The 23472-nt window shown below is 45.2% G+C and overlaps 1 protein-coding gene across 1 annotated transcript in view; it reads left to right on the top strand.

Moving 5' to 3' along the window:
• Window positions 1-23472, top strand: part of ZNF451 (zinc finger protein 451) — a 347114-nt gene that overhangs the window by 235298 nt on the left and 88344 nt on the right. The window contains 1 exon segment of the mRNA XM_029595684.1: window positions 18475-18661. Coding sequence (XP_029451544.1) covers window positions 18475-18661 — 187 coding nt within the window.

The following is a 23472-nucleotide window of genomic DNA, read 5'->3' as shown; positions in this document are numbered from 1 at the left end:
GTGATGATAAGAGGTTCATTCTCACAAAAGGGGATGAGTTTGAGTAGAATCTATTTAAGATGCTTACACAGGCATCTTAGAGAGAGTGAGTCTTGGAAGTCTTAAGAGTCTGAAGACCCCTGAGGCATAAGAGGAATTAAAGAGAAGTAGTAGCTTAAATCAAATAGTTGGATAAAGATTCCTACAAGCCAACCAGAGGGAGGAAACCATGAGAGAAAAAGAGTGTAAATACCTGCTAGGGAAGCTCCAGGAAAAGAATGACTTTTGGAACATGCTGCCCTTAAGGCCTTGGGGCTGATTGTTGATTTGTTAGATCTCATTCTCAAAGAAGCTGATTTGAAGAATGAGGATTGCTGAGTGTTTCTTTTTGGACTGTATCTTGTTATATAATTGAAGATTTTTGCCTAAAGTTTGTCTGCTTGTTTTAGATTTATAATAAACTTCTATTTGGAACCAAACTCAGGTGTGGACTTTGTTAGAACTTGGTAAGTCTTTCCTTGGGCCTCCCAGAGAATTCTGTGGTCCCCATCCGGTGATCCCTGGAGGAACGTGACTGCTCCCTGGGCTGCAGCAGGGTAGCTAATCACCTCTGCAGCCTACAAAAGTGACTCTGGTGAAAGAAGGGTTGCATACAGTATATATGACATTTGTGGTTCAGCCCATTTATATCGATAGATGTAATCTAATAGGTTAAACCTTTATATACATATGTATGTATATATATAGCAATCCTAATATTAGGCAATACTACTTTCTCTTCTTGTGCCTATTAAATATTAACAACCACAAACACTCATTTCAGAGTGGAGTAAAAGCACAATTATATTCTCTCTAATATCTCCTTTAATTTTCATATCAACAAATATCACAAATTCAGACTGTCATAAAATGACACATATCTCATCTCTACCTCTCTAAAATCAACATTCATTCATACTCATCCACACCATTCTCACTTTGTGCAAAATTTTCAAAGATAGAAATTACATGATATTTGCTTTAAATATTATAATGATAAACACTAATGTAATATTATACAACTTGATATAACTCAACTTTATATTTGCAAATTTCAGTAAAAATACATGGTACCAATATTTCTATTTAACAGCTCTAGATGTTCACAATATACATAGCACAATGAAAACACCAGTGCTATGTATATTGGGGCGGATTTTAAATGCCCTGTGCGCGTAAGTCCCGGGGTTTCATAAAAGGGGTGAGAGGGGGCGTGTCCTGGGGGGGTGCCCTGGGTCAGGGGGCGGTCCGAGGCATGGCAAGGCTTCGGGGGCGGGCCGGGAGGGCGGTCCCGAGTCCCCCGGCACAAGCCGCAGTGCCGGGGGATGACGAGGCGGCGCGCACAAGTTACGCCTGCTTCAAGCAGGCGTAACTTGTACAACAAAGGTAGGGGGGGGGATTTAGGTAGGGCTGGGGGGTGGGTTAGATAGGGGAAGGTGGGGGGATGTGGAAGGAAAGTTCCCTCCGAGGCCGCTCCGATTTCGGAGCGGCCTTGGAGGGAACGGAGGCAGGCTGCGTGGCTCGGCGCGCGCAGGCTGCCGATTTTGCACAGCCTTGCGCACGCCGACCCTGGATTTTAAAAGATATGCGCGGCAACGCGCGTATCTTTTAAAATCTGGCGTACTTTTGTTTGCGACGGTTGCGCGAACAAAAGTACGCGCGCGCGTATTTTTTTAAGATCTACCCCATTGTGAACATCTAGAGCTGTTAAATAGAAATAGTGGTACCATGTATTTTTACTGAGATTTGCAAATATAAAGTTGAGTTATATCAAGTTGTATAATATTACATTAGTTTTTATCATTATAATATTTAAAGCAAATATGTAATTTCTATCTTTGAAAATTTTGCACAAAGTGAGAATGGTGTGGATGAGTATGAATGAATGTTGATTTTAGAGAGGTAGAGATGAGATGTGTCATTTTATGACAGTTTGAATTTGTGATACTTGATATGAAAATTAAATAAAGGAGCTATTAGAGAGAATATAATTGTGTGTGTGTATGTGTGTGTATATATATATATATATATATATATATATATATATAAATATCTCTTAGTTAAAAGTGCCACTTTATGTACAATATATATATTTATATATATTTTTTCCCTTATTTAAGAATATGAAATTCTTAAACAGTACTAGATGGCAAAATTGAATGTGTATATATAAATATCCTTATTTATATTTATTTCCCACAATACAATTGCTATAAATATATTTTATTTATTTATTTATTTGTACAGCTCTTATATACCGTTACACAGAAACAAGTTCCATCTCTACGGTTTACATTAATCACATTTTAAGAACATGATAAAAAAGAAAATAGAAGAATACAATATCACTTAAAATCAACTATTAAAAATAGAGCTAAAGTTAATATTAAAAACATAAGAACAGGCTAAAAAAAAGAAAAGCAAAAAATATATATAATATTCCCTTGATGAAGCCTTGTAATAGGCAAAACATAGGCCTTTGAGTGTAATACAAGATATAAATGGGAATATCAGTTAGATAAACTGTGTGTAGTATTTTATTTATTTATTTATTTAACATTTTTATATACCGAACAATTGTTTATCACTTTATATCGGTTCACAATATAATAGGGCCAGGTGTTAATCCTGGTCCAAATACAACAAATAAAACTTAACTATAAAATTAAAATTAAAAATAAAACTAGCAGTAAATAAATCTTTTAAGATGTAAAAGAACTTAAAACAACATAAAATAGAATAGAAAGCCCAATAAAAATGTTATATTAACTAAAATTACCTAATTAAATAAGATTACAAAATAATAAAATACAAACATTTTTTATAAAACCCGCATTGGGCCAGTAACTAAAATACTAACCTTCTAATAAAACTAAAAAAAACAATTAAATAGAGGGAGAGTCAGCAAAACAAAGGATTAACCAGTTGAAGAGTAGGCCTGCTCAAATAACCATGTTTTTAACATTTTTTTGAAAGAATGTATAGTTGTTTCTTGACTGATATCTAGTGGAAGTGAGTTCCAGAGTGTTGGTCCGGCTAGTGACAGAGCTCTTTCCCTGACTGAATTCAGATGGGCGGATTTTGGTGAGGGTATAGAAAGAAGTGCCTTGCCAGAAGATCTTAGATTACATGCAGGTGTATGTATTCTTAAGGATGCATTTAACCAATCAGTATTTTCTCCATGAACAGTTTTTTGAACTAATGCTAAACACTTATAATGGATTCGGGCATGGATAGATAGCCAATGTAACTCCGCCAGAACAGGGGTAATGTGATCGAATTTCCTTAAGTTGGTAAGAAGGCGAGCCGCTGCATTTTGCAGAAGTTGCAATGGGTGGATGGCTATTGCTGGCAATCCTAAAAGGAGCGCATTACAGTAGTCAAGTTTTGACAATATTAAAGCCTGCAGTACCGACTTAAAATCATTCATGTGAAGTAGGGGTTTCAATTTCTTCAATATTTGAAGTTTATAGAGGCCATCTTTAACTGTGGCTCTTATAAAGGCTCTAAGATTAAGCTCGCAATCTAGAATATAGCCTAAATTTCTGGCTTCATAATTTATTCTGTAGGAAGGAAGACATGAAGAAATAGCATAAGTGATTTTTTCTGTGTTTTTATTGCTTATGATCAGAATTTCTGTTTTAGAATCATTAAGGACCAAAGACATTTGAGTCAAAAGTTGCTTAAGAGAGTTTAGATTTCCCACAGTTTCAAGGTGTTCTGTATTGATACGCTCCAGCGGGGCACACTAGTTGTGCGTGTGCTTTGTCGCACTTATTGCTGGGGAGCCTATAATTTGTGCGCACAAATTTTTTATGTGTGAAAGTTATCGCCGCTCATGGCACCAATAAACAAGAAGCATAAGCGCCTTTCTCTTTGTGTTGCCTGTCATATTTGGGTTTCTCAGCCTGACGTGTAAGAGCTGTTTGGTTGCTCAGGGAGAGTTGTCTTTCTCAGATCTGATGATGTTCTGGTTACGGTTTTGCCTGGAGGTGCACCAGATCTTGGTATTTCCTTGACTGACTCCTTCACAGGAAATGGCAATTCAGTTGGGCCCACTTTAGTACCTTCTTGGCTTGGTCTGAATCCGACTGCTTTTTCTTGGGTGGAGGTTTTTTTGTTTGTTTGTTTTTGTTTTTTTTTTAAGGTTTACAAGCCTTTGTTCAGAAGCATTCCTCCACTTTGCCCACTCCAGTCAGGTCGGCCCCTCAGCCGATGGCCCCTCCCTCTTCCACTCCCTTGGTTAAATGCCGCAACATGCCTCGGTTTGCCATGGGTATCCCTGGTGGGGACCTCGGTGGCACGGATGATGGCGGATCCTGATTCCTTGGAAGATGGTGACATTCATCCTGGTTTGGAACCGTATCAAACCATCTTACTGTTCTTTCATAGAGATGAACTACCTGCCCTGACTTCCCAGACACTGAAGATGCTGGGAGGCCTGGGACAGATTTTGTCAAAGCCAAAGAAAAATCCCATTTTGGTCTCCTTGGGTAAAGTCTCTTGGTTTTTTCCTGTTATGGAAGCCATTCAAGAATTGATTGATCTTGAATGGGATACCCGGAGGCAAATTTCAAAGGGTGTTAAGCACTGGATGAATCCAGCTGTGAGAGAGCATTTGCATTTTCCCAAAGTGGATGCATTTGTCTGCGCTGTATCTAAATGGTCGACTATCCCCATGGAGGAAGGAGCGGCTTTGAAGGATGTGCATGATAGATGGATTGAATCTATCCTTAAGCAGGCATTTGAGGCAGTGGCAATGATCTTGCAGATTGCTTCCTGTTGCACTTTAGTGGCACATACTTGTCTGCTGCTCTCTCAGGAGGTGGATAATTCCAGGGTAAATTCCAGAGCAGTTATGGAACCCATGCTGCCTTTTTGGCAGACTTAGGCTGTGATTTTTGTCCGTACCTCTACCAGAGGAGTGGTTTCGGTAGTGGCGGCCAGATGTCAGCTGTGGTTGCAGAATTGGTCAGCTGACGCAGCCTCCAATGCTAATCTTACAGAAGTGCCCTTTAAAGGCTTACTCTTGTTTGGGAGCGAGTTGGAAAAGCTGACCAGTAAGTCGGGAAAATCTCCAGTTCCCCAATTACCGGAGGATAAGAAGCAATTGCAGCTCCCTTTTTCTATGAGGGGTCATCTCAGTTGTTCCAAACATTTTCGTCTCTACAGAAACTCAACCTCTCAGGGCACTCAGACTTTGGTAGGTCTCAGTCCTTTCGTCCCCGACAGTCCAAGAGAGGAGCAGGCTCGGATGGTGGACCGTCCCGAGCTTCCCAATGAAGGTTTGTCAACCCACCTTCAGGAGGAGGAGATAGGGGGATGCCTATCTCTTTTTTTTTTTTATCAGAGGTGAGTCAAGATCACTTTGGATCAATGGGCCCTGGAAATGATATGGGAAGGATATGTGCTGGTGTTTCACAGCATTCCTCGGGATGTGTTCATGGTGTCTCCTTGCCACTTCCCGCAGAAGAAGCAGGTAGTGGAGTCTACACTTCTGTGGCTTCTCTGGCTGAGGGTTGTAGTTCCTGTGCCTATTTCTCAGGAAAATACAGGGCACTATTCCTTTTATTTTGTTGTACCCAAGGAGGAAGTTGCCTTTCGTCCTATCCTGGACCTCGAGTGTCAACCGTCATCTAGGGGTGACTCATTTTCACATGGAAACCTTACAATCTGTGATAATGGCCATACAATCGGAGTTTCTAACCTCCCAGGATCTGTCCAAGGCTTACCTTCATATTCCCATCCGTTTGGAGCAGCAAAATTTTCAACGCTTTGTAGTGCTGCGTCACCATTATCAGTTTAAGGCACTGTCCTTTGGTCTGGCCACCGCCCTCAGAACATTTTCCAAGGTCATGGTGGTCGTGGCAGTGGCTTGAGAAAGTATGGGATCTTGGTACACCCATACTTGGACGACTGGCTGATTCGGGCCAGGTCTTTGGCAGAGAGCAGACTGGTGACCAACAAAGTGATTTCCTTGCTGCAGGAGCTTAGTTGGGTGCTGAAGCAGCTAAGAGCAGTCTCTGGCCTGCTCAGTCATTGGAATATCTAGGAGTTCACTTTGACACGAGGGTGGGCAAGGTTTTTCTACCAGACACATGGATCCAAAAGTTGATGTCTTAGGTGCATCAGTTGGTGAGCACTATCCGCTCGACAGTATGGCGCTATCTACAGGTTCTTGGTTTGATGGCATCAACCCTGGAAGTGGTATCTTGGGCGAGGGTGCATATGCGTCCTTTTCAGCACTCACTGCTGTCTCGTTGGAACCCACAGTCTCAGGACTATTTGGTTTGGCTCCACTTGCCAATGGAAATCTGCTCTCGCCTCCAATGGTGGTTGCAGGAGGCTCATCTGCAAAAGGAAATTTCCTTGTCCTCCCTGAACTGGTTGGTGCTCACGAAAGATGCGAGTCTCCATGGTTGGGGAGCTCACTGTCAGGAACTGAGGGCCCAGGGATGTTGGACAGCCGAAGAAACCATCTGGAACATCAGTCGCCTGGAAGTCCAGGTGGGCAGGTTGGCATGCTTGCAGTTCAGCCACAGACTACTGGGTTGAGCAGTCCATGTGATGTCGGACAACATAACGACGGTGGGCTACATCAGTCGCCGGGGAGGAACCAGGAACTGGCAAGTGTTGCAGGAAGTAGACCAACTTATGGAATGCGTGGAAGGACATCTTCAGATGATCTCGACCTCTCACTTCGCAGGAAAAGACAACATATGAGCAGCCTTTCTCAGCAGGGAGAGTCTGGACTTCGGAGAATGGGTGTTGTCCACTGAAGCATTTCAGCTGATAGTGGATCACTGGGGCCTTCCGACCCTAGACCTGTTTGCAACTTCTCACAGTGCTAAGGTTCCTCAATTCTTCAGACATGGGAGAGATCTGTGGACCCTGGGCATCAATGCTCTCGTACAGGTCTGGCCGAAAGACGAGTTGCTTTATGCCTTTCTTCCTTGGCCCTTGCTGAAGGGTCATTTGCAGAATCGAAATCCACAGGGGGGGTAGTACTCCTGGTGGCTCCGGACTGGCCCAGGCGTCCACGGTATGTGGATTTGCGGAGACTCCTGGTGGAGGACGCCCTTTGTCTTCTGCCACGCATGGATCTGTTTCCGGTTCTTCACAAGGATCTGGCTTGCTTCTGCTTACGGTTTGGCCCTTGAGAGGGCTCGCCTATTGAAGTATTGATATTCTTCTGTAGCGATTGCTTTCTTACTCTGTGCTAGGAAGTTCTCCATTTCTCTAGTGTAAAGTAAATCGCACTCTATGCTTATGGCCAGGGACACAAGAACACTTAGACTCAGTAGAAAGTATAATTTATTTTTTATTAATCAGTATAAGTATTCTCGGGAGATGCTGGGTACTGGATGCCCTTTGTCTGACAAACTGACCAACATCTCACTGTATACAGGAAGTGACCCTTCTTTTATACATAACATTCAATACTGGAGAAGGTTCCAGAGATTTGCGTGACTGCCCAAAGGATCATTTGCATAAGTTGTAATGTCAACTGCATGATAACATCATCCCTAACTACCCCTGATTAGTTTACCCAGGACTTGTAGTTCATTTACCATGGCTTTCTTTGTTCTGTTAAAATCTTACTGGTCAAGACAATCAACACGTCTGTAGCTGTGTTGATTACAAACTCCTAAGAATAGTGCCTGGAGGGGCGCTAGAGGGCAGCGCTGTAAGATGGCCGCCTGAACCGCGAGCTCCGCTCCCTAAAAATTACAAGAGGCTTTATCACGCAGCTCTCCCTTCCATTCTGACGATTAGCAGGGTTTTTCGTGCAGGAGAATACCTCAGGATGGCAGCGCGTAAGCGTACTGTCGACTTAAAGCAGTTCTCGTTCTCCAAATGTGCGGGGGAGCTGTTGGACACCGAAGAGGCACAGGCCGCGAACTCGCACGAGGACGGCGAAACCGTCGAAAACATGGACGCAGAGAGTAGCGCGACACGATCTGCTGCGCCTGAATCTGCAGTATCTAATTTGGACTTCCCTACTCGGACCGAGATGCGAACTTGGTTCGTGGAGCTGTGCGCCGATCTTAAGGCTCACAAAGCTGAGCTGCTAGTGTCAATGGCCGACATGAGGGAAGACCTAAACCCGTTAGGACATAGAGTGGACGATATCGATCTGCGGGCTGACACACATAGCTTAGCCATTGAGATTCTCACTACACAAAACAAGGAGATTTCCAATGAATTGGAGCTAGTTCAAGATAAACTTGAAGATCTCGAAAATCGCTCGAGGAGGGCGAACCTCCGCCTGCGGGGAGTCCCGGAAATTGAGCAGTATCAGGACTGTATGCAAACCGCGGAGGCCATCTGTAAATTCATGTTAGCACAGGGGCCCTCCAATACTGGCGATCAAAATGAAGCTTGAGAGGTAGATTTGGATCGGGCCCATAGAGCCCTGGGCCCGCGACGGGACAATCAGCCGCGGGACATAATAAAATTTCATAAGTTCCGGGTCAAGGAGGAAGTTCTCCAAAGAGCACGAGCCAAACAACAGTGGACTTGGCAGGGTCATTCTATATCTATCTACAACGATCTAGCCCCTGTTACTCTGCAAGAAAGATTCAAGCTTCGGGAGGTGGCTCTGGCGCTGCGCAACGAGGAGATTCGCTACCGGTGGGGATTCCCCTTTGCCCTTATTTTTCAACGTCGGGGCATCACCTATCGTATCAGGTCCCTGGATGAAGCAGTCGAGAGCTTCCAAAAGGCAGGTCTGGAAGTACCATTTCAGCATGCCACACCTTTGCAGCGCGCTCGTCCGGCGGATCCAACCCCACGGTGGCAGCGACCGGGACGTGGACGACTGCGGCGGCAGCAGTCCTGGAAGGGGGACCTCCCGGCTGAGAAGGGCTGACTTTCCCTATTTTTCATTATCTGTTTCTTCTTGTTGCAAAGCAATAGCGTGAACGGGCTGGTTAGTGATTTTTGAGTTCCCACGCTATGATTGCTAGTGAGAATGTATTTTACACGTGCATTACTGTTTCAGGTTTCTCTGTATTATGTGAGTGCTTCCAGTGTTACACTCATTGAGTTAGTCTCAAGTGGCTCATGTTATGTTTCTAGGGGAGGTCTGGGGGTGGGGGGACTACAGGCGCTGTTTCCTATGCGTATCCCACATTAGATTTGCCTTGGTTTCGCGAATCAAAGAGGTAGGGGGGTGGGGGTTGGGTATCAGCAACAGCAGAGTATGCAATTTGGGGTGGAATTCTTCGCCTTAGGGAGAACAATCAGATTGTGGGGGTTCACGTCTCATTTCCAAATGTCTCGGGAGGATTTTTTCATGGCTATACATAGTTCTGGATGGGCTTCTCAGTGGGGAATTCCTTTTGATCTTTGGCTCTTATGGTTAACATAATCTCACTGAATGTAAAGGGTTTAAATTCCTTTAAAAAGGCGACATGACCATTTAGTGTCGTTCAGGGATTACCCTCATGCTTATTTGGCATCCTGCAGCCCCCATGCAAAATATACTGGCACCGGCATATTGATTTCCGCACATATGGTGTTTGAACATTTACTTCATACGGTAGATCCCGGAGGGAGGTATGTGCTTTTAAAAATGCGTATGGGCACTGTGGTCTACACGTTATTAAATATTTATGCCCCAAATAAAGACCAGGGTGCATTCTGGCAGACCATACAGGAGCTTCTGCTTACCCATGCTGAAGGCGCTATTATTAAAGGCGGGGATTTTAATCTTACTTTGTCAGGAGCTGGATAGTTCCGCGACTTCTTTACCCGTCAAAGCATCCGATAGAAAATGTTTAAGGGGGATTATAGACGACTGGTAGTTGGTGGATGTCTGGCGGAACCGTAATCCCAAGTCCCGTGTGTACACCTATTTCTCGGCACCACACCAGAGCTATTCTCGCTTAGACTACTTCCTAGTGGACAGGGGGCTGAGCAATCAGGTCCGCGCAGTGGATCTTGAGGCTATCACATGGTCCGACCATGCCACTATCCGGCTCACAGTCACTATGGGAAGTGGTGATACTGGGGACAGATATTGGAAATTAAATGAATCCGTACTGCAGGATGCTAACTTTGCTAAAGACCTTAACACGTCTCTTCAGGAATATTTTCAAATTAACGGTCAAATATCTCTCAGAGCGGGTACTATGTGGGAATGCTCTAAGGCTGTAGCTAGGGGTTTATTGATTTCCAGAGCGGCGGCCTGTAAAAGAATCAGAGCCCAGGCCAGGCAGGATTTGCAGTCACAGATTACGGTGCTGACGAGGGAACACATGAGAACCCAATCCTCACGATGCTATCGAAAACTGCTGGCATTGAAGGATAAACTAGCCCAACTTAACAATTCTAATATCCTACATGCCCTAGAACTTACAAAGCAAGTATATTATGAAGGGGGTGATAAAGCGGGCCGCCTTTTGGCCCGGCAATTGCGCTCTAGAATGGTCCAGAATAACATCTCTAAAATTAAAAACGAGTCGGGGGACGTTCTGACCTCCTCCACTGAACTCCGGAAGACTTTTTCGGAATTTTACAGCTCTCTGTACGCGGCCCAGTCCTCTATACTTAACTCGGACATTGTAGACTACCTGAGCAGTGTGACACTACCGGTCCTGACTTTGGAACAGAGCCAAGCATTAGACGCCCCTATTACTGAGGGAGAAGTGGCTTTAGTGATTAAGTCGCTCAAGTTAGGAAAATCGCCCGGTCTAGACGGATTCTCAGGGGCATACTATAAAAAATGTGCTGGTACTTTAGTGGGACCTCTGACCGAATATTTTAACAGTCTTAGAGATGAGGGACATATTTAACCACACTCTAACACTGCAGGGGTCACTATTTTGGCTAAGCCTGGGCGGGATCCCCTGTTGTGCAGCTCATATCGCCCTATATCACTTATTAACGTAGACTTAAAAATCCTTGCCCAAATTTTGGCAGTCCGCCTCAACCAATTTCTACCGGGCTTGGTGCATACGGACCAAGTAGGATTTGTTCCTCAGCGCATAGCGGCCGACAATAAACGTAAGGTCATTGACCTTGTGTGGTGGGTGCGGAGAGAGCGCATCCTGGCAGTGTTACTCTCATTAGATGCTGAAAAAGCATTTGATCTCGTGCACTGGCCATTTCTATTCCACACATTACAAAAATTCTCATTTGGCCCCTCCTACATTAAGTGGATTCAAAAGCTGTACAACCAGCCTCAGGCTAAGGTTAAGGTTAACAATGGCTATGGTATGGCGTTCAACATTGGCAGAGGCACTAGACAGGGGTGCCCGCTGTCCCCGCTATTGTTTGCCCTGTATATGGAGCCCCTGACCACCAAAATCCGGGCATCCCCGGATATTCAGGGGGTACAGCTAGGCTCGTCTCAATACACCCTTTCACTATTCGCTAATGACGTTTTACTGACGCTAACTGACCCAGAAAGGTCCCTACAGGGTGTGATGCAGGAACTTGCGGCCTTTAGCAGGGTTTCAGGCCTAAAGGTGAATGTTGACAAATCAGAGCTGTTGAATATTAATCTTGATCCCCCTAATGTGCAGATGCTACGGGACAGATTCCCCTTTAGATGGGCTAAATCCTCCATTAAATACCTGGGGGTCCAGATTACTCCCAACTTACCCGACCTATATGCCCTGAACTATACCCCGCTGGTTCGCAAAATCACATTTGATATGAGCAGGTGGAATAAGGGAAGTTTTTCCTGGCTGGGCAGGCTCGCAATCGTTAAAATGTCCATACTGCCCAAGCTGCTTTACCTCTTCACGTCTCTGCCGGTGTATATCCCATCTCCCATACTCCGTAACTGGCAGAAAAAAATCTTTGATTTTATCTGGCGACGGAGGCCGCCGCGATTGGCAAGACAGGTGTTATACCTTCCAAAATCACAAGGGGGTCTGGGGGTCCCCATTCTTGCGAGATATTACTATGCCGCTCAATTAAGGGCGATTATTGATTTCCATCGTCAGGCCACTCCGAAACAATGGGTACAAGTGGAGCAAGCAATGGTGGGCCCGATGGCTTTATCTGCGATGCCATGGCAACCCCGACACACTTGGAGGCCCATTAAAGTTATACCTCGGGCGTTGCAAGTAACTATCACCATTTGGTCCCATAGCCGTAGAGGCCTTCTTGGGGATTCTAAGTTTTTTTTTTTATCAATCCTCTTTGATGCATAATATCCACTTCCCGAGTGGTTTCCAATCTTTACGGTTCAACCACTGGCAGGAGAATGGGATCACCACAATTGGGCATCTATTTTCACAAGGTGTAATCTCCCCCAGGGACCAGTTTTTCGAGGTGTACCACCTTGATCATCATGATTTCTTAGCGCATGCCCAAGTTACTCATTACATTCGAGGTTTGCAGAGGAATGGGACCCTGCGGGTTGTGCGGACTCTCCTGGAGACTTACTGTCGGTACAGCAACAAGCTCAAGGGAACAATATCTAAACTTTATCTGTTGCTATTCCCACCATTGCCAGAGCGCCGCTCTTTTATAGCTAATTGGGAGGCTGACCTGGGAAGGCAATTGGGGAAACATGCTTGGGAAGAAGTATTTAATAACGCCAGGAGGTGCTCTATCTCTGCTCGAATGCAGGAAAACTGTTACAAAATTATCTATAGGTGGTACCTTACCCCAGTTTGCCTCCATCGCTTTTCCCCATCTGTGTCTGATTTATGTTGGAGAGCTTGTGGGAATAGGGGAACATTCCTGCATATTTGGTGGGGTTGCCCTATTCTCACTCCGTTATGGCAGGCGGTTTTTTCATGGCTGTCTACGGTGTTGGGGATTAACTTATTGGCTACTGTTGAAACTGCTTTGTTACACATTTTCCCTAACACCATTGACAAACCGACGCAAAGATTTTGTATGCAAATGTTTATTGCCACACGCAGTCAGATTGCCTTACATTGGAAATCACCACAGACTCCGAGACTTCAAACTATTGTGGACTTATTACATAAATACCAGCAGATGGCCTCATTGACTGCTACTAAACATAACAAACTGGCGTCTTATCTTAAGACTTGGCAACCCTTTATAGACTATGAATCCCGGTGAGACTTCTTCCGGTCTGGAGGAGAGTGTGGAGGCGGTGTGACCTACAGGAGGGTTCCCACTCATGGACAGTTCTCCAGACGCAATGCAGCGGAGGTGTATTGAGGGATTGTTGGAATGCTGTACTTTCCAATCTCATCACAAACCCCATTCTGGCCTTTTTTAGACTTTATGGACTCTCTTGACATTCTTGTGTTCCGCTGATACTCCACCATTAGGGAGGGTTGGGGAAGAGGGCAGTTTCTTGAATTTTCTGACCATGGTTCATGTTGTTATGTGTCATTCCATATGATCTATTGTCTTTGTTACCTGGTTGGTGAAAACTTAATAAAAACTAAATTACAAAAAAAAAGAATAGTGCCTGAAGCTCCCCCGTGGTTTCTTCTTTGTGACCCTATGAATAGGCATCACCTGTCTGGTGCCAGCTTGCCTGCCTCTACAGATATCCAGGGACATTCTGTAAGTCATGCTCAGAAAGTCACTCAGAGTCCATTCAGCCTAGGCAGGCTAAAGAAAAGCAGAGGCTTCTGGGGATTTCCTTCTCCATGTTGGTTTTCTGTTCAGGCATACTTCTCACTAGCATATGTGCGGATTTGGAGAGTGTTTGAGGCCTGGTGTGAGGAGTGCAATATTCTTCCTAGTTAGGGTAAGATCCTGCTTATTCTGGATTTTTTGCAGGATGGGTTGAATAAGGGATTGACCCTTAATTCCTTGAAGGTTCAGGTTGCTACTCTTACATGTTTCTGAGGCACGGTAAGTAGTCTCCCTATCGTCCCATCCTGATGTGGCCCTTTTCATGAAGGGAGTGAAGCACCTTTTAACCTCCCTTGTGGTTGCCGGTTCTTTGTAGAGTCTTAACCTGGATTTTTTAGTGGGCCCCACATTTCGACCATTGCTTAGCCTTTCCTTATTGATCCTGAAGACAGTGCTCCTGGTGGCTATGAGTTCTGCATGTCACATTTCCGAGTTGCAGGTCCTGTCTTGCCAGGAGTCATTCCTTCTGGTGGCTCCAGGGGTGTTGCAGTTGTGTACTGTTCTCTCCTTCTTGCCTAAGGCGGTCTCAGAGTTCCATTTGAATCAGCCCGTTACTTTGTTGTTCCTGGTTAACATCAGGGACACAGAGGAGCATCGCCTCCTGCATTCCTTGGATGTCAAGAGACATCTGGAGGTTTCTGAACCTTTCCGAAAATCGGATCGTCTGTTTGACCTTATGATGGAAGAAAGCAGGGCGAACCAGCTTCGCAGGCTACGATAGCTCGCTGGCATAAGGAGATGGGCACGGCTGCATATGTGGATGCTGAAAATCCATTGCCTACTCAGGTTAGGGCTCATTCCACTAGAGCTCAGGCAGTGTCATGGGTGGAGGTTAGGTTGTTGTCTCCTGTCGACTTTTTCCGAGCTGTGACGTGGTCCTCCTTATACACCTTTTCCAGGTTTTATCATCTAGATGTGCAGGCTCATAAGGACGCAGCCATTGTATGTGCGGTGTTGACTGGACAGCGGGCAGCCTCCCACCCTGTTCGGGAATAGCTTTGGTACATCCCACTGTTCCTAGGAAATGGAGAAATTACTTATTTGATAATTTCGTTTTCCTTAGTGTAGACAGATGGACTCAGCTTCCAGCCCTTGGCTGCCAACTGATTGTATCAGTAGTCCTCTTGTGGAGATACGGATCCCAAGGGATAACTGGTAAGTGTTCATCCAGTTCCTAGCTTGGGGTATCTATGTTCTTACTTGAGTTCAGTGTTTATTGTTAGTTGAGTACGGTTATGGTTGACTGTTTTTAATCAAGTTTTTTACCAGTCGGTTCAAAGTTTCTTTTGAAGAGAATACTGGCAGGCTGGGGTCACTGCAAGAGTATATATACTGTGACGTCAGCTTGCTCCGTCTCCATCTGCTGGCAGGGGAGCATAATCCACTGGTCCTGAGTCCATCTGTCTATACTAAGGAAAACAAAATTATCAAGTGAGTAATTTCTCCAATATGTAAGTAATCAGGTGGAAACTTTGGCTGCTCTCTATGCAAGTACCCAAATTGCTTTAGGGCAAGTTTTTTGTTGATTCAGCTTGTAGCAGGCACAACTATGTACTCAGCAGTTCATTAAGTATTCACTGCTCCACCAGCTGCTGTTTTGTCTTAGAAAACTTTCTGGAACATTGTCAGCAAGTGCTGCCGCATCTTAATTTGCAAATAGGCTCTGCTCAAATCAATCTCCAGGACTGTTACCTGTGTGCCAAGACAGTCTGATTACTGTTACAATGCTGCCTTCCTTCTGGATTAAAGCAGGAGAGCATCTAATTGCCTGGCTCCAGTGTGTCTTTTCTTAGGCCCATGTTTCACTGTGATTTTCTGGCAGCTGCACCCAGGCCAAACAAAGATAGACAGTAACTTATCGTGGTCCTAATTTTCAAATTAACACTCAGATATGTGGCATGAAATCCGGTTTGTTGATTGACTTTGTTGTTTGTAGTTCTAATATGACTGTAGAGACCCCTGGGATCTCCACTAGATGGCCCTAAGTTAAGACACAGGTGTGGAGCATACCAATCCTAATAGCATTTCCAATGAGGCTGCTGGATTGGACACGTATCTTGTATAAAAATGGGAAAGCAGTGTGGCAGTTTTAATTTGCATTTTAGAAGAGAGAAAGTGCTGACTGGGTTTCTGTTTGCCTTTTTCCAGTACCAGGATTCACAGTTTATATTCCCTGGATAGGTGTGAGACTTACTCCCTTCCAGTACACCATCTGTCTAGTTGGATTGTCTCCAGCTTTGAGCTTTCTCCCAGTGATTTTTTAGACTGTTGGAGTTACCTATGAGATACCTAGTTCCTGGCTGAGAGAGAACTTTTGGGAGAGCCTTTCCCTGGCAGGGCTAGGAGTAGAGAAGACTAGGGATGTGAATCGTGTCCTCGATCGTCTTAACGATCGATTTCGGCTGGGAGGGGGAGGGAATCGTATTGTTGCCGTTTGGGGGGGTAAAATATCGTGAAAAATCGTGAAAATCGTTAAAAAATCGAAAAATCGAAAAACCGGCACATTAAAACCCCCTAAAACCCACCCCCGACCCTTTAAATTAAATCCCCCACCCCCAAATAACTTAAATAACCTGCGGGTCCAGCGGCGGTCCGGAACGGCAGCGGTCCGGAACGGGCTCCTGCTCCTGCATCTTGTCGTCTTCGGCCGGCGCCATTTTCCAAAATGGCGCCGAAAAATGGCGGCGGCCATAGACGAAAAAGATTGGACGGCAGGAGGTCCTTCCGGACCCCCGCTGGACTTTTGGCAAGTCTCGTGGGGGTCAGGAGGCCCCCCACAAGCTGGCCAAAAGTTCCTGGAGGTCCAGCGGGGGTCAGGGAGCGATTTCCCGCCGCGAATCGTTTTCGTACGGAAAATGGCGCCGGCAGGAGATCGACTGCAGGAGGTCGTTCAGCGAGGGTTCCGGCGCCTCGCTGAACGACCTCCTGCAGTCGATCTCCTGCCGGCGCCATTTTCCGTACGAAAACGATTCGCGGCGGGAAATCGCTCCCTGACCCCCGCTGGACCTCCAGGAACTTTTGGCCAGCTTGTGGGGGGCCTCCTGACCCCCACGAGACTTGCCAAAAGTCCAGCGGGGGTCCGGAAGGACCTCCTGCCGTCCAATCTTTTTCGTCTATGGCCGCCGCCATTTTTCGGCGCCATTTTGGAAAATGGCGCCGGCCGAAGACGACAAGATGCAGGAGCAGGAGCCCGTTCCGGACCGCTGCCGTTCCGGACCGCCGCTGGACCCGCAGGTTATTTAAGTTATTTGGGGGGGGTTCGGGAGGGTGGGGGATTTAATTTAAAGGGTCGGGGGTGGGTTTTAGGGGGTTTTAGTGTGCCGGCTCACGATTCTAACGATTTATAACGATAAATCGTTAGAATCTGTATTGTATTGTGTTCCATAACGGTTTAAGACGATATTAAAATTATCGGACGATAATTTTAATCGTCCTAAAACGATTCACATCCCTAGAGAAGACCCTCTAGGACCATCTCACAAGCTGTGGCTGGTGGCTCAGTGATGACTCACAACAGGAAGATTCCTTTTTGGGAGGTATTTTTGTGAGAGATTTTTGTTTTTCCCTGGTTTTGGGAGGAAGATTTTTTGCCCTACCTCTTTGCTGGCCAGTTGGAGAGGAAAATATGGAATAAGAGCTGAGGAGTATCTGTAGACCCCCAGCAGAATCTCCACCCTAAGAGAATAAGAGGAATGTGTAAGTTGGAAGTGGACTATTATGCCCCTGGATCTCAAGTACTATTGGGGAAAGGGTTACCCTATGGCTAGGACCCCTCTGCCCACCTTCCAGGCCCTGGAGGGTAAGCCCATCTCAGGACCCAGTCTGAGGGATACAGGCATAGAGAAGAAGAGGAATAGTGTTGGAATGTATTTATGGAAATGGATATCACAAGAACTAAATGAGTATAGTGCCAAATGATTAAATTGAAAGCCCTTCTGTAAGCACCCAGCCAGTGTGTCTAGCTATTTTAATCTACACCTACATCTTAGTAAACACACCTAGAGAAGAGTTTTCCACTCTTGTGCCTTGGGGCCTGGAGGTTCAGCTTCCCCTTCTCCACCCTGGGGCTGGTAGTCTTAGATTGTATGAGGATTTAGACCCACTACTGAGTGTGACCCCCCCCCTGCACATTTCAGCTAAAACCCCAAAGCAAGGGCTACATGGCATGTGTCATTTGTTTTATTAGCTTGTACGATGTGTTTGTGTTTAATGAACATTTAAAAAGTCTGTCTTGCCGTAAGAGAAACACAAGTAAGTTTTGGATAAAATAAATTGTTTCCCCTTTCCTTCTCATCATATGCAATAATCTAATGTACTATGGCTCATTTCAGCTAGGTTTCCAATTTTCCCCATGAAAAGAAAACAGCTTTCATAAACTAAAATGAGAGGTGCACAGCTGCAGTCCTATATTTAGGACTGAGGTTTGAAAATTTTAGGAGGCAATTTTGAATAAAAATGGCATGTGTGTGTGAATGATTAATCTTTTATGAGCTCGTCTGGAAGCAGAGCTCAAGGCACTAAGTAATGCCTTCTCCATGCTACAAATTCTGTTTGCTTTGTTTTTTTGTTTAAATTGTGCTGAATATTTTTTAATCACCCCCATATTTCATGAATAGCCAGTTGTTATTTGGCTAAACTGAATATCCAGAGATGTTTGCCCTATAACAATCAAAAAGATGAGGGGTGAATCAACCCTTGAAAGCAGCATTGTGCCCATATATTCTCTGTTCAGGAAATTTAAATCGACTGAAAGTTGTTCTAGTATACAACCCTATATTTGATACATGTTTGACTATTTTAAGTACATTATTTAGGGTTGAAATTTTACTAGTTTTCCCTTTTCTAATATACTTTTGGTTTTTTCTTGTGTAGGCAGGTCGCATGGATGAGCAGCTGCCGAAACAAATTCCTTTCACCATCCTTTCGGGAGACAAGGGCTTTTTGGAGCTGGAGAGTCAATTTAAGAAAACGCAGCGGCCAGCGCATATCTTAAACCCTCATAACATTGAAGAAGAGATGATGTGTGCGTTACTGAACAGCATAGCAGATACAACCAAAGGTATGCAGGTGTGAGACAGTGGGCAGAATTCAGAAAACAGAAGAGAAATGGCAGCGCTGTGTGCAGCAAATAAATCTCTACCCTAGTAAATGTGGTCTCTCTGGTTCATGGGTATGTCTTTAGTGTTTAAAAAAAATGAACTTGGGGATCTTAATACACAGAGGAATAAAAGATTGTACTGTATAGATGGCCTACAGTTGCCTTTGAAGGGAACCATTTCTGAATGGGCTAACCTGCACAGATTGGCAGTTACTTCCCTTAACAGAAGGCACAGGTTGAGGGTGAACCTGCACAGAGCACAAGTTACCACCCAAGCAACTTCCTGAGCAGACTGGATGAACTATTTGGGTCTTTATCTGATGGCATTTACTATAATCCTAGGTGAACAATTCTTATACATCAACAGGAATTTAATCTAGATGAGGCGAGTGGCAGTTGGAAGCTAATTGAATTGAACTGTTATGAGGAAACACACAAAAGTGTGCACCTCATGAGACTACATGTAAAAAGAGATAACATATGGGGGGGTGGTATGAGGTTCTACAAAAGAATGGAGAAATAACGGGAAGACTATAAATACAAATGTGCAGAGTTTATGTAATAAAATTCCTGACTTGCCAAATTTTAATGGCAGAGGCAGTTGCTGTTAGATTCGTGTTTCAATGAGTCTCATGACTAGGAAACAGTATTACTGGCCTATCATCTATACAGGAAGGTCAGAATAGGCAGAAAAAGGGGAGAAGGAGACATTTAAGTAATATATTAAAGCAATTAAAATGCAGGGAATAATGAGAAAATAAGATGATACTATGGATTATCTTGGAAATGGGAAATAACACTTTGTCTACACCAGCTTGATCTATAGAGCTCAAGCATAGGCAAAAGACATGTATAATAGCATAGGCTAGTGAGACATGTATAATTCTGCATGAAGGAGGAAATTTTAATCTGCCAGGTGTTGACTGGGACATCCCACCTATAGTGTCAGAAGTAGAGATCCTGGATTCCATTCAGTGAGCATGCTTCAGGTCAGTGGTGACAGAACCAACTAGTTAGGAGGTGATTCTGGGGCTGGTACTTACAAATGAACAAATGTTTCTAATGACCTGGTAGCTGGTCACTTAAGCTCAAGTGATCATTAGATGGTGTGTATTCATTTATAAGCAAAGACAGAAAGGGAGCACCTTCAAGTCCAGAGTCCTGGACTTCAAGGGTAACAACTATGGTAAAATTCCACTTTGGTAATTTTCCACCTTACCAAAGCTTCAAGGACTACCTTGAATCTTTGATAAAGTGGAAAATTCATTATGAAATAGAATAGAGGGCTAAACAAAAATTAGCTGTAGTAAGGGCAACAAATCTTTGTTATGAAAGTAAATAAAACTAAGAAGACGAGATTAGTATAGCTTTCAAAACAAGTGACTAAAAAAGTAAGGCCAAAAAGATTTGCAGTCAAAAGGTATAAAACCTCAAAGTGGAGCACAGGGAAGAATATCTGGAAAAGTTCAGAGAAACAGAGAATGTTTATTTATTTAAAATCTTTTTTATACTGTAGTTAAGTTAAATACCATCACAACGGTTTACAGGAAGGCTCATAAATTAAGGTTGGTTAATGTATTGGAATATACATTCTACATAGGTGCCATAAGGATTCAGTAACATAATTTTGTGATCAATATTATTTGTTGAAGTGATAAATCATGTCCTTTCGTACAGGTTTCATTCTAGATTACAGGTTTAGTTTATAAGTTAACTATTTCTTATTTTAACAGTGTGATAAAATAATAAAAGCGCACATATCGAGTTAAGTGTTGTGCGCGGGTGTTCTACCTCCTGCTCCCTTCTATTTTCTATTCTCTATTCTCTATTTTCCATTCTCTTTGTGATAGTCTTGTTTAAAAAGCCAGGTTTTTAAACGCTTTCTAAATGTTTTGAGATCTCAGGACAGCTAAAGTGTTACTAGAGAGAGGATAGTAAACAAGGTGAATCTCTTCAGGTTATAGTTGTATACAAAAGTTTAGGCAGCTCTGGTCAAATTATATGTTTCAATGAATCTTTTACTGAACAGACGTTCCCTGTACGTACCCGGATCAGTCCAGACTCCTGGGTTTTGCCTCCCCTCCAGCAGATGGAGACAGAAATTTTCATGGACTCTGCCATAAATACCAGGATGCCACCTATAGTCCGTCAGTATTACTCTGTCTCCAGCAGATGGCGGATGCAAAACCTGCAGTCTGTGAAGTGATTTAGGGTTGGCATTAGATTTAGTGCTAGCATAGTTCTTTTTTTTTTTTTTTTTTGGCGTATTTAAATTTCAGTGTTTAAAAAAAAAAAAAAATTCAGAGCAGGAGACAGTCTTCCACCTCCCAGAGAGTTGTCAGGTCCTGAGGGGACCATCCCCTCTGGTTTTCGAGGCCACTGATGTACAGGGTTGAGGACCCTATTTCCAGCCACTCACTATACTGGGGGTGATACCGGGGAGCCCGGCTCACTCTCCCCAGTAGGATTGGGACCCGAAGGTTCTGCGGCAAGTGTAAAAAAAAAAAAAAAAAAAAGTTTTTTTTTGGTCTTGTGGTCACTTGTGGGCTCTCCTTTCCATCTGTTCTCCTCGGGCTTCCTTTGCGCTATTTCGGCGTGCCGTTTTTTTCCGGTGGTGCTGCAGGAAAGTTGGGGGTTGGATTTCCAGTCATGCCACGGAGGGCTGTGTGTAAGACGTGCAGTGCCGCGCGCACTCGGATTTCTTCTGACTGCCTCTGTACCTCTTGCCTCTCCGGAGGAGAGGGAGCCTCCGCGACCCTACCAAGGGTCGTCATGTGGGTCCAGACTATCTCCGGCGTGTTTGGGACCCTACCGGCCCCGAAGTTTGGCCCATTTCCGCTGAGCGTGGGAATGGGCGCCATCTTGGCTTTGCTCGCGTCGGCGAGCGCAGCAGCATTTGCAGCGGTGGGGGAAGGGAATCCCCCGCCGCATTTATCCCCCCAGGGGAGGTCCCAGCAGGTTAGGCTGAGGATTCTTCCTCTGATTCGTCATTTAATTCTGACTTTGTGCTCCTGATGCACAAAGCTTTTAAAGCCAGACGGTCAGCCAAAAAGAGGGGAAGAGAGGCCACGGAATCTTCGGAACCTACGCCCAGACCGCACAAGAAGGCAAAGCAGGTGGAGGAGACGGGGCGCCCACAGGGGCAGAGACCTCTGCGGTTCGAGGCCCCTCAGGAGGTCTCGTCTACTTCCTCGGAGTCTGAGGATCAGGAGGATCCGCAGTTACCTTCCCAACCTCTGAGGGACTTTGAAGGGTGAGGCGGACCCCGCGCTAGGGGGTCTGCGCGGAGCTCATGGAATGGATGACGATCCTAAAGTCGTTAGGCTTTTTCGTCGAGATGAGTTGGGCCCTCTCATCCCAGTCATATTACAAGAACTGGGGATTGAGACCCCTCACGCAGAGTCTCGGCTGGGGACCACGGATCCTATTGTGTTGGGTTTAAGGGGGCTGCCTTCCTCCTTTCCTTTTCATTTTTCAGCGTCTGATTTACTCTTTCGAGAGTGGGATGCCTCGATTTAGGGCTGAAGGTAGCCAAAGCTATGGATAAGCGGTATCCTCTATCGGAGGCGGCCTTGGACCTTCTCAGACTTCCCAAAGTGGATTCAGCAGTTTCGGCGGTCACGAAAAGGACCACCATTCCGGTTACGGGGGCAACGGTCCTTAAGGACTTGCAGGATCGAAAGCTGGAAATTCAGCTCAAGAAAATTTTCGAAGTCTCAGCACTTGGGGGTCCGCGTGGCTATATGTAGCAATTTTGCCTTGCGGGCAGGTCTTCGCTGGGTTCAGCAGTTACTAGCCAACGAGGCATTGTCGGAGGAAGAAGCCCTCCAGGCGGGGCGTCTGGAGTCAGTCATTGCCTATAGTGTTGATGCTTTCCATGACTTACTCCGCACTTCAGCCAGGTCCATGGTTTCCACTGTCGGCTCGTCGTCTGCTATGGTTGCGAAACTGGGCGGCAGACATTTCCTCCAAGTCTCAGTTGGGATCTCTGCCCTGTAAGGGCAAACTGCTTTTTGGCAAGGAGCTGGAGGACCTGATTCAGTTCCTCGGTGAGAATAAGGTACACCGTTTGCCTGAGGACAGACTGAAGTCTAGAGGGTCCTTTGGATCCAGATCTCAGTTCCGTGGGGTCCAAAAACCTCGGACATCCCGGCCGCCTGCTTCATCCTTTCACCAAAACTCTAACCATCAGCAGTCTTGGTCTCAGTCCTTTCGAGGGCGGCGTTTTGGTAGACCCGGTAATACCCAGACCGCTCTGGGGGGCATGCCTTCACAATGATGGGTGGCTGGCCCGCTCCTCGGTGCCGGTGGTCAGAGGCAGGCTGTCTCTATTTTACGAGGAATGGGTCAGGCTCACGTCAGGAATGGGTCCTTTCAGTGATAAGAAACGGTTATGCTTTAGATTTTGCACAGTGGCCCCACAATCAGTTTCTAGTCTCTCCCTGCGGGTATGCCACCAAGCGCAGGGCGGTCAGGGAGACTCTTCAGTGCCCTCTAGATCTCGGGGCAATTATTCCCGTTCCTCCAGCGGAACTGCAGCAAGGTCGCTACTCCATTTACTTTATGGTTCCCAAAAAGGAGGGATCCTTCCGGCCCATTATCAATTTAAAGATGGTCAATAGATGTCTCCAGATTCCCCGTTTTCGCATGGAGACATTACAATCGGTGATTGCTTCCATGCGGCAAGGGGGAATTTCTAGCATCCCTGGATCTGACAGAGGCGTATCTGCACATCGGGATCAGGGCCGATCACCAGACGTTTCTGTGGTTCT

The sequence above is a fragment of the Rhinatrema bivittatum genome, chromosome 3, assembly GCF_901001135.1.
Source record: "Rhinatrema bivittatum chromosome 3, aRhiBiv1.1, whole genome shotgun sequence".
In the NCBI taxonomy this organism is placed as follows: Eukaryota; Metazoa; Chordata; class Amphibia; order Gymnophiona; family Rhinatrematidae; genus Rhinatrema; species Rhinatrema bivittatum.
Note: the sequence above shows the minus strand (reverse complement) of the source record. Positions and strands in the feature narration are given on the sequence as shown.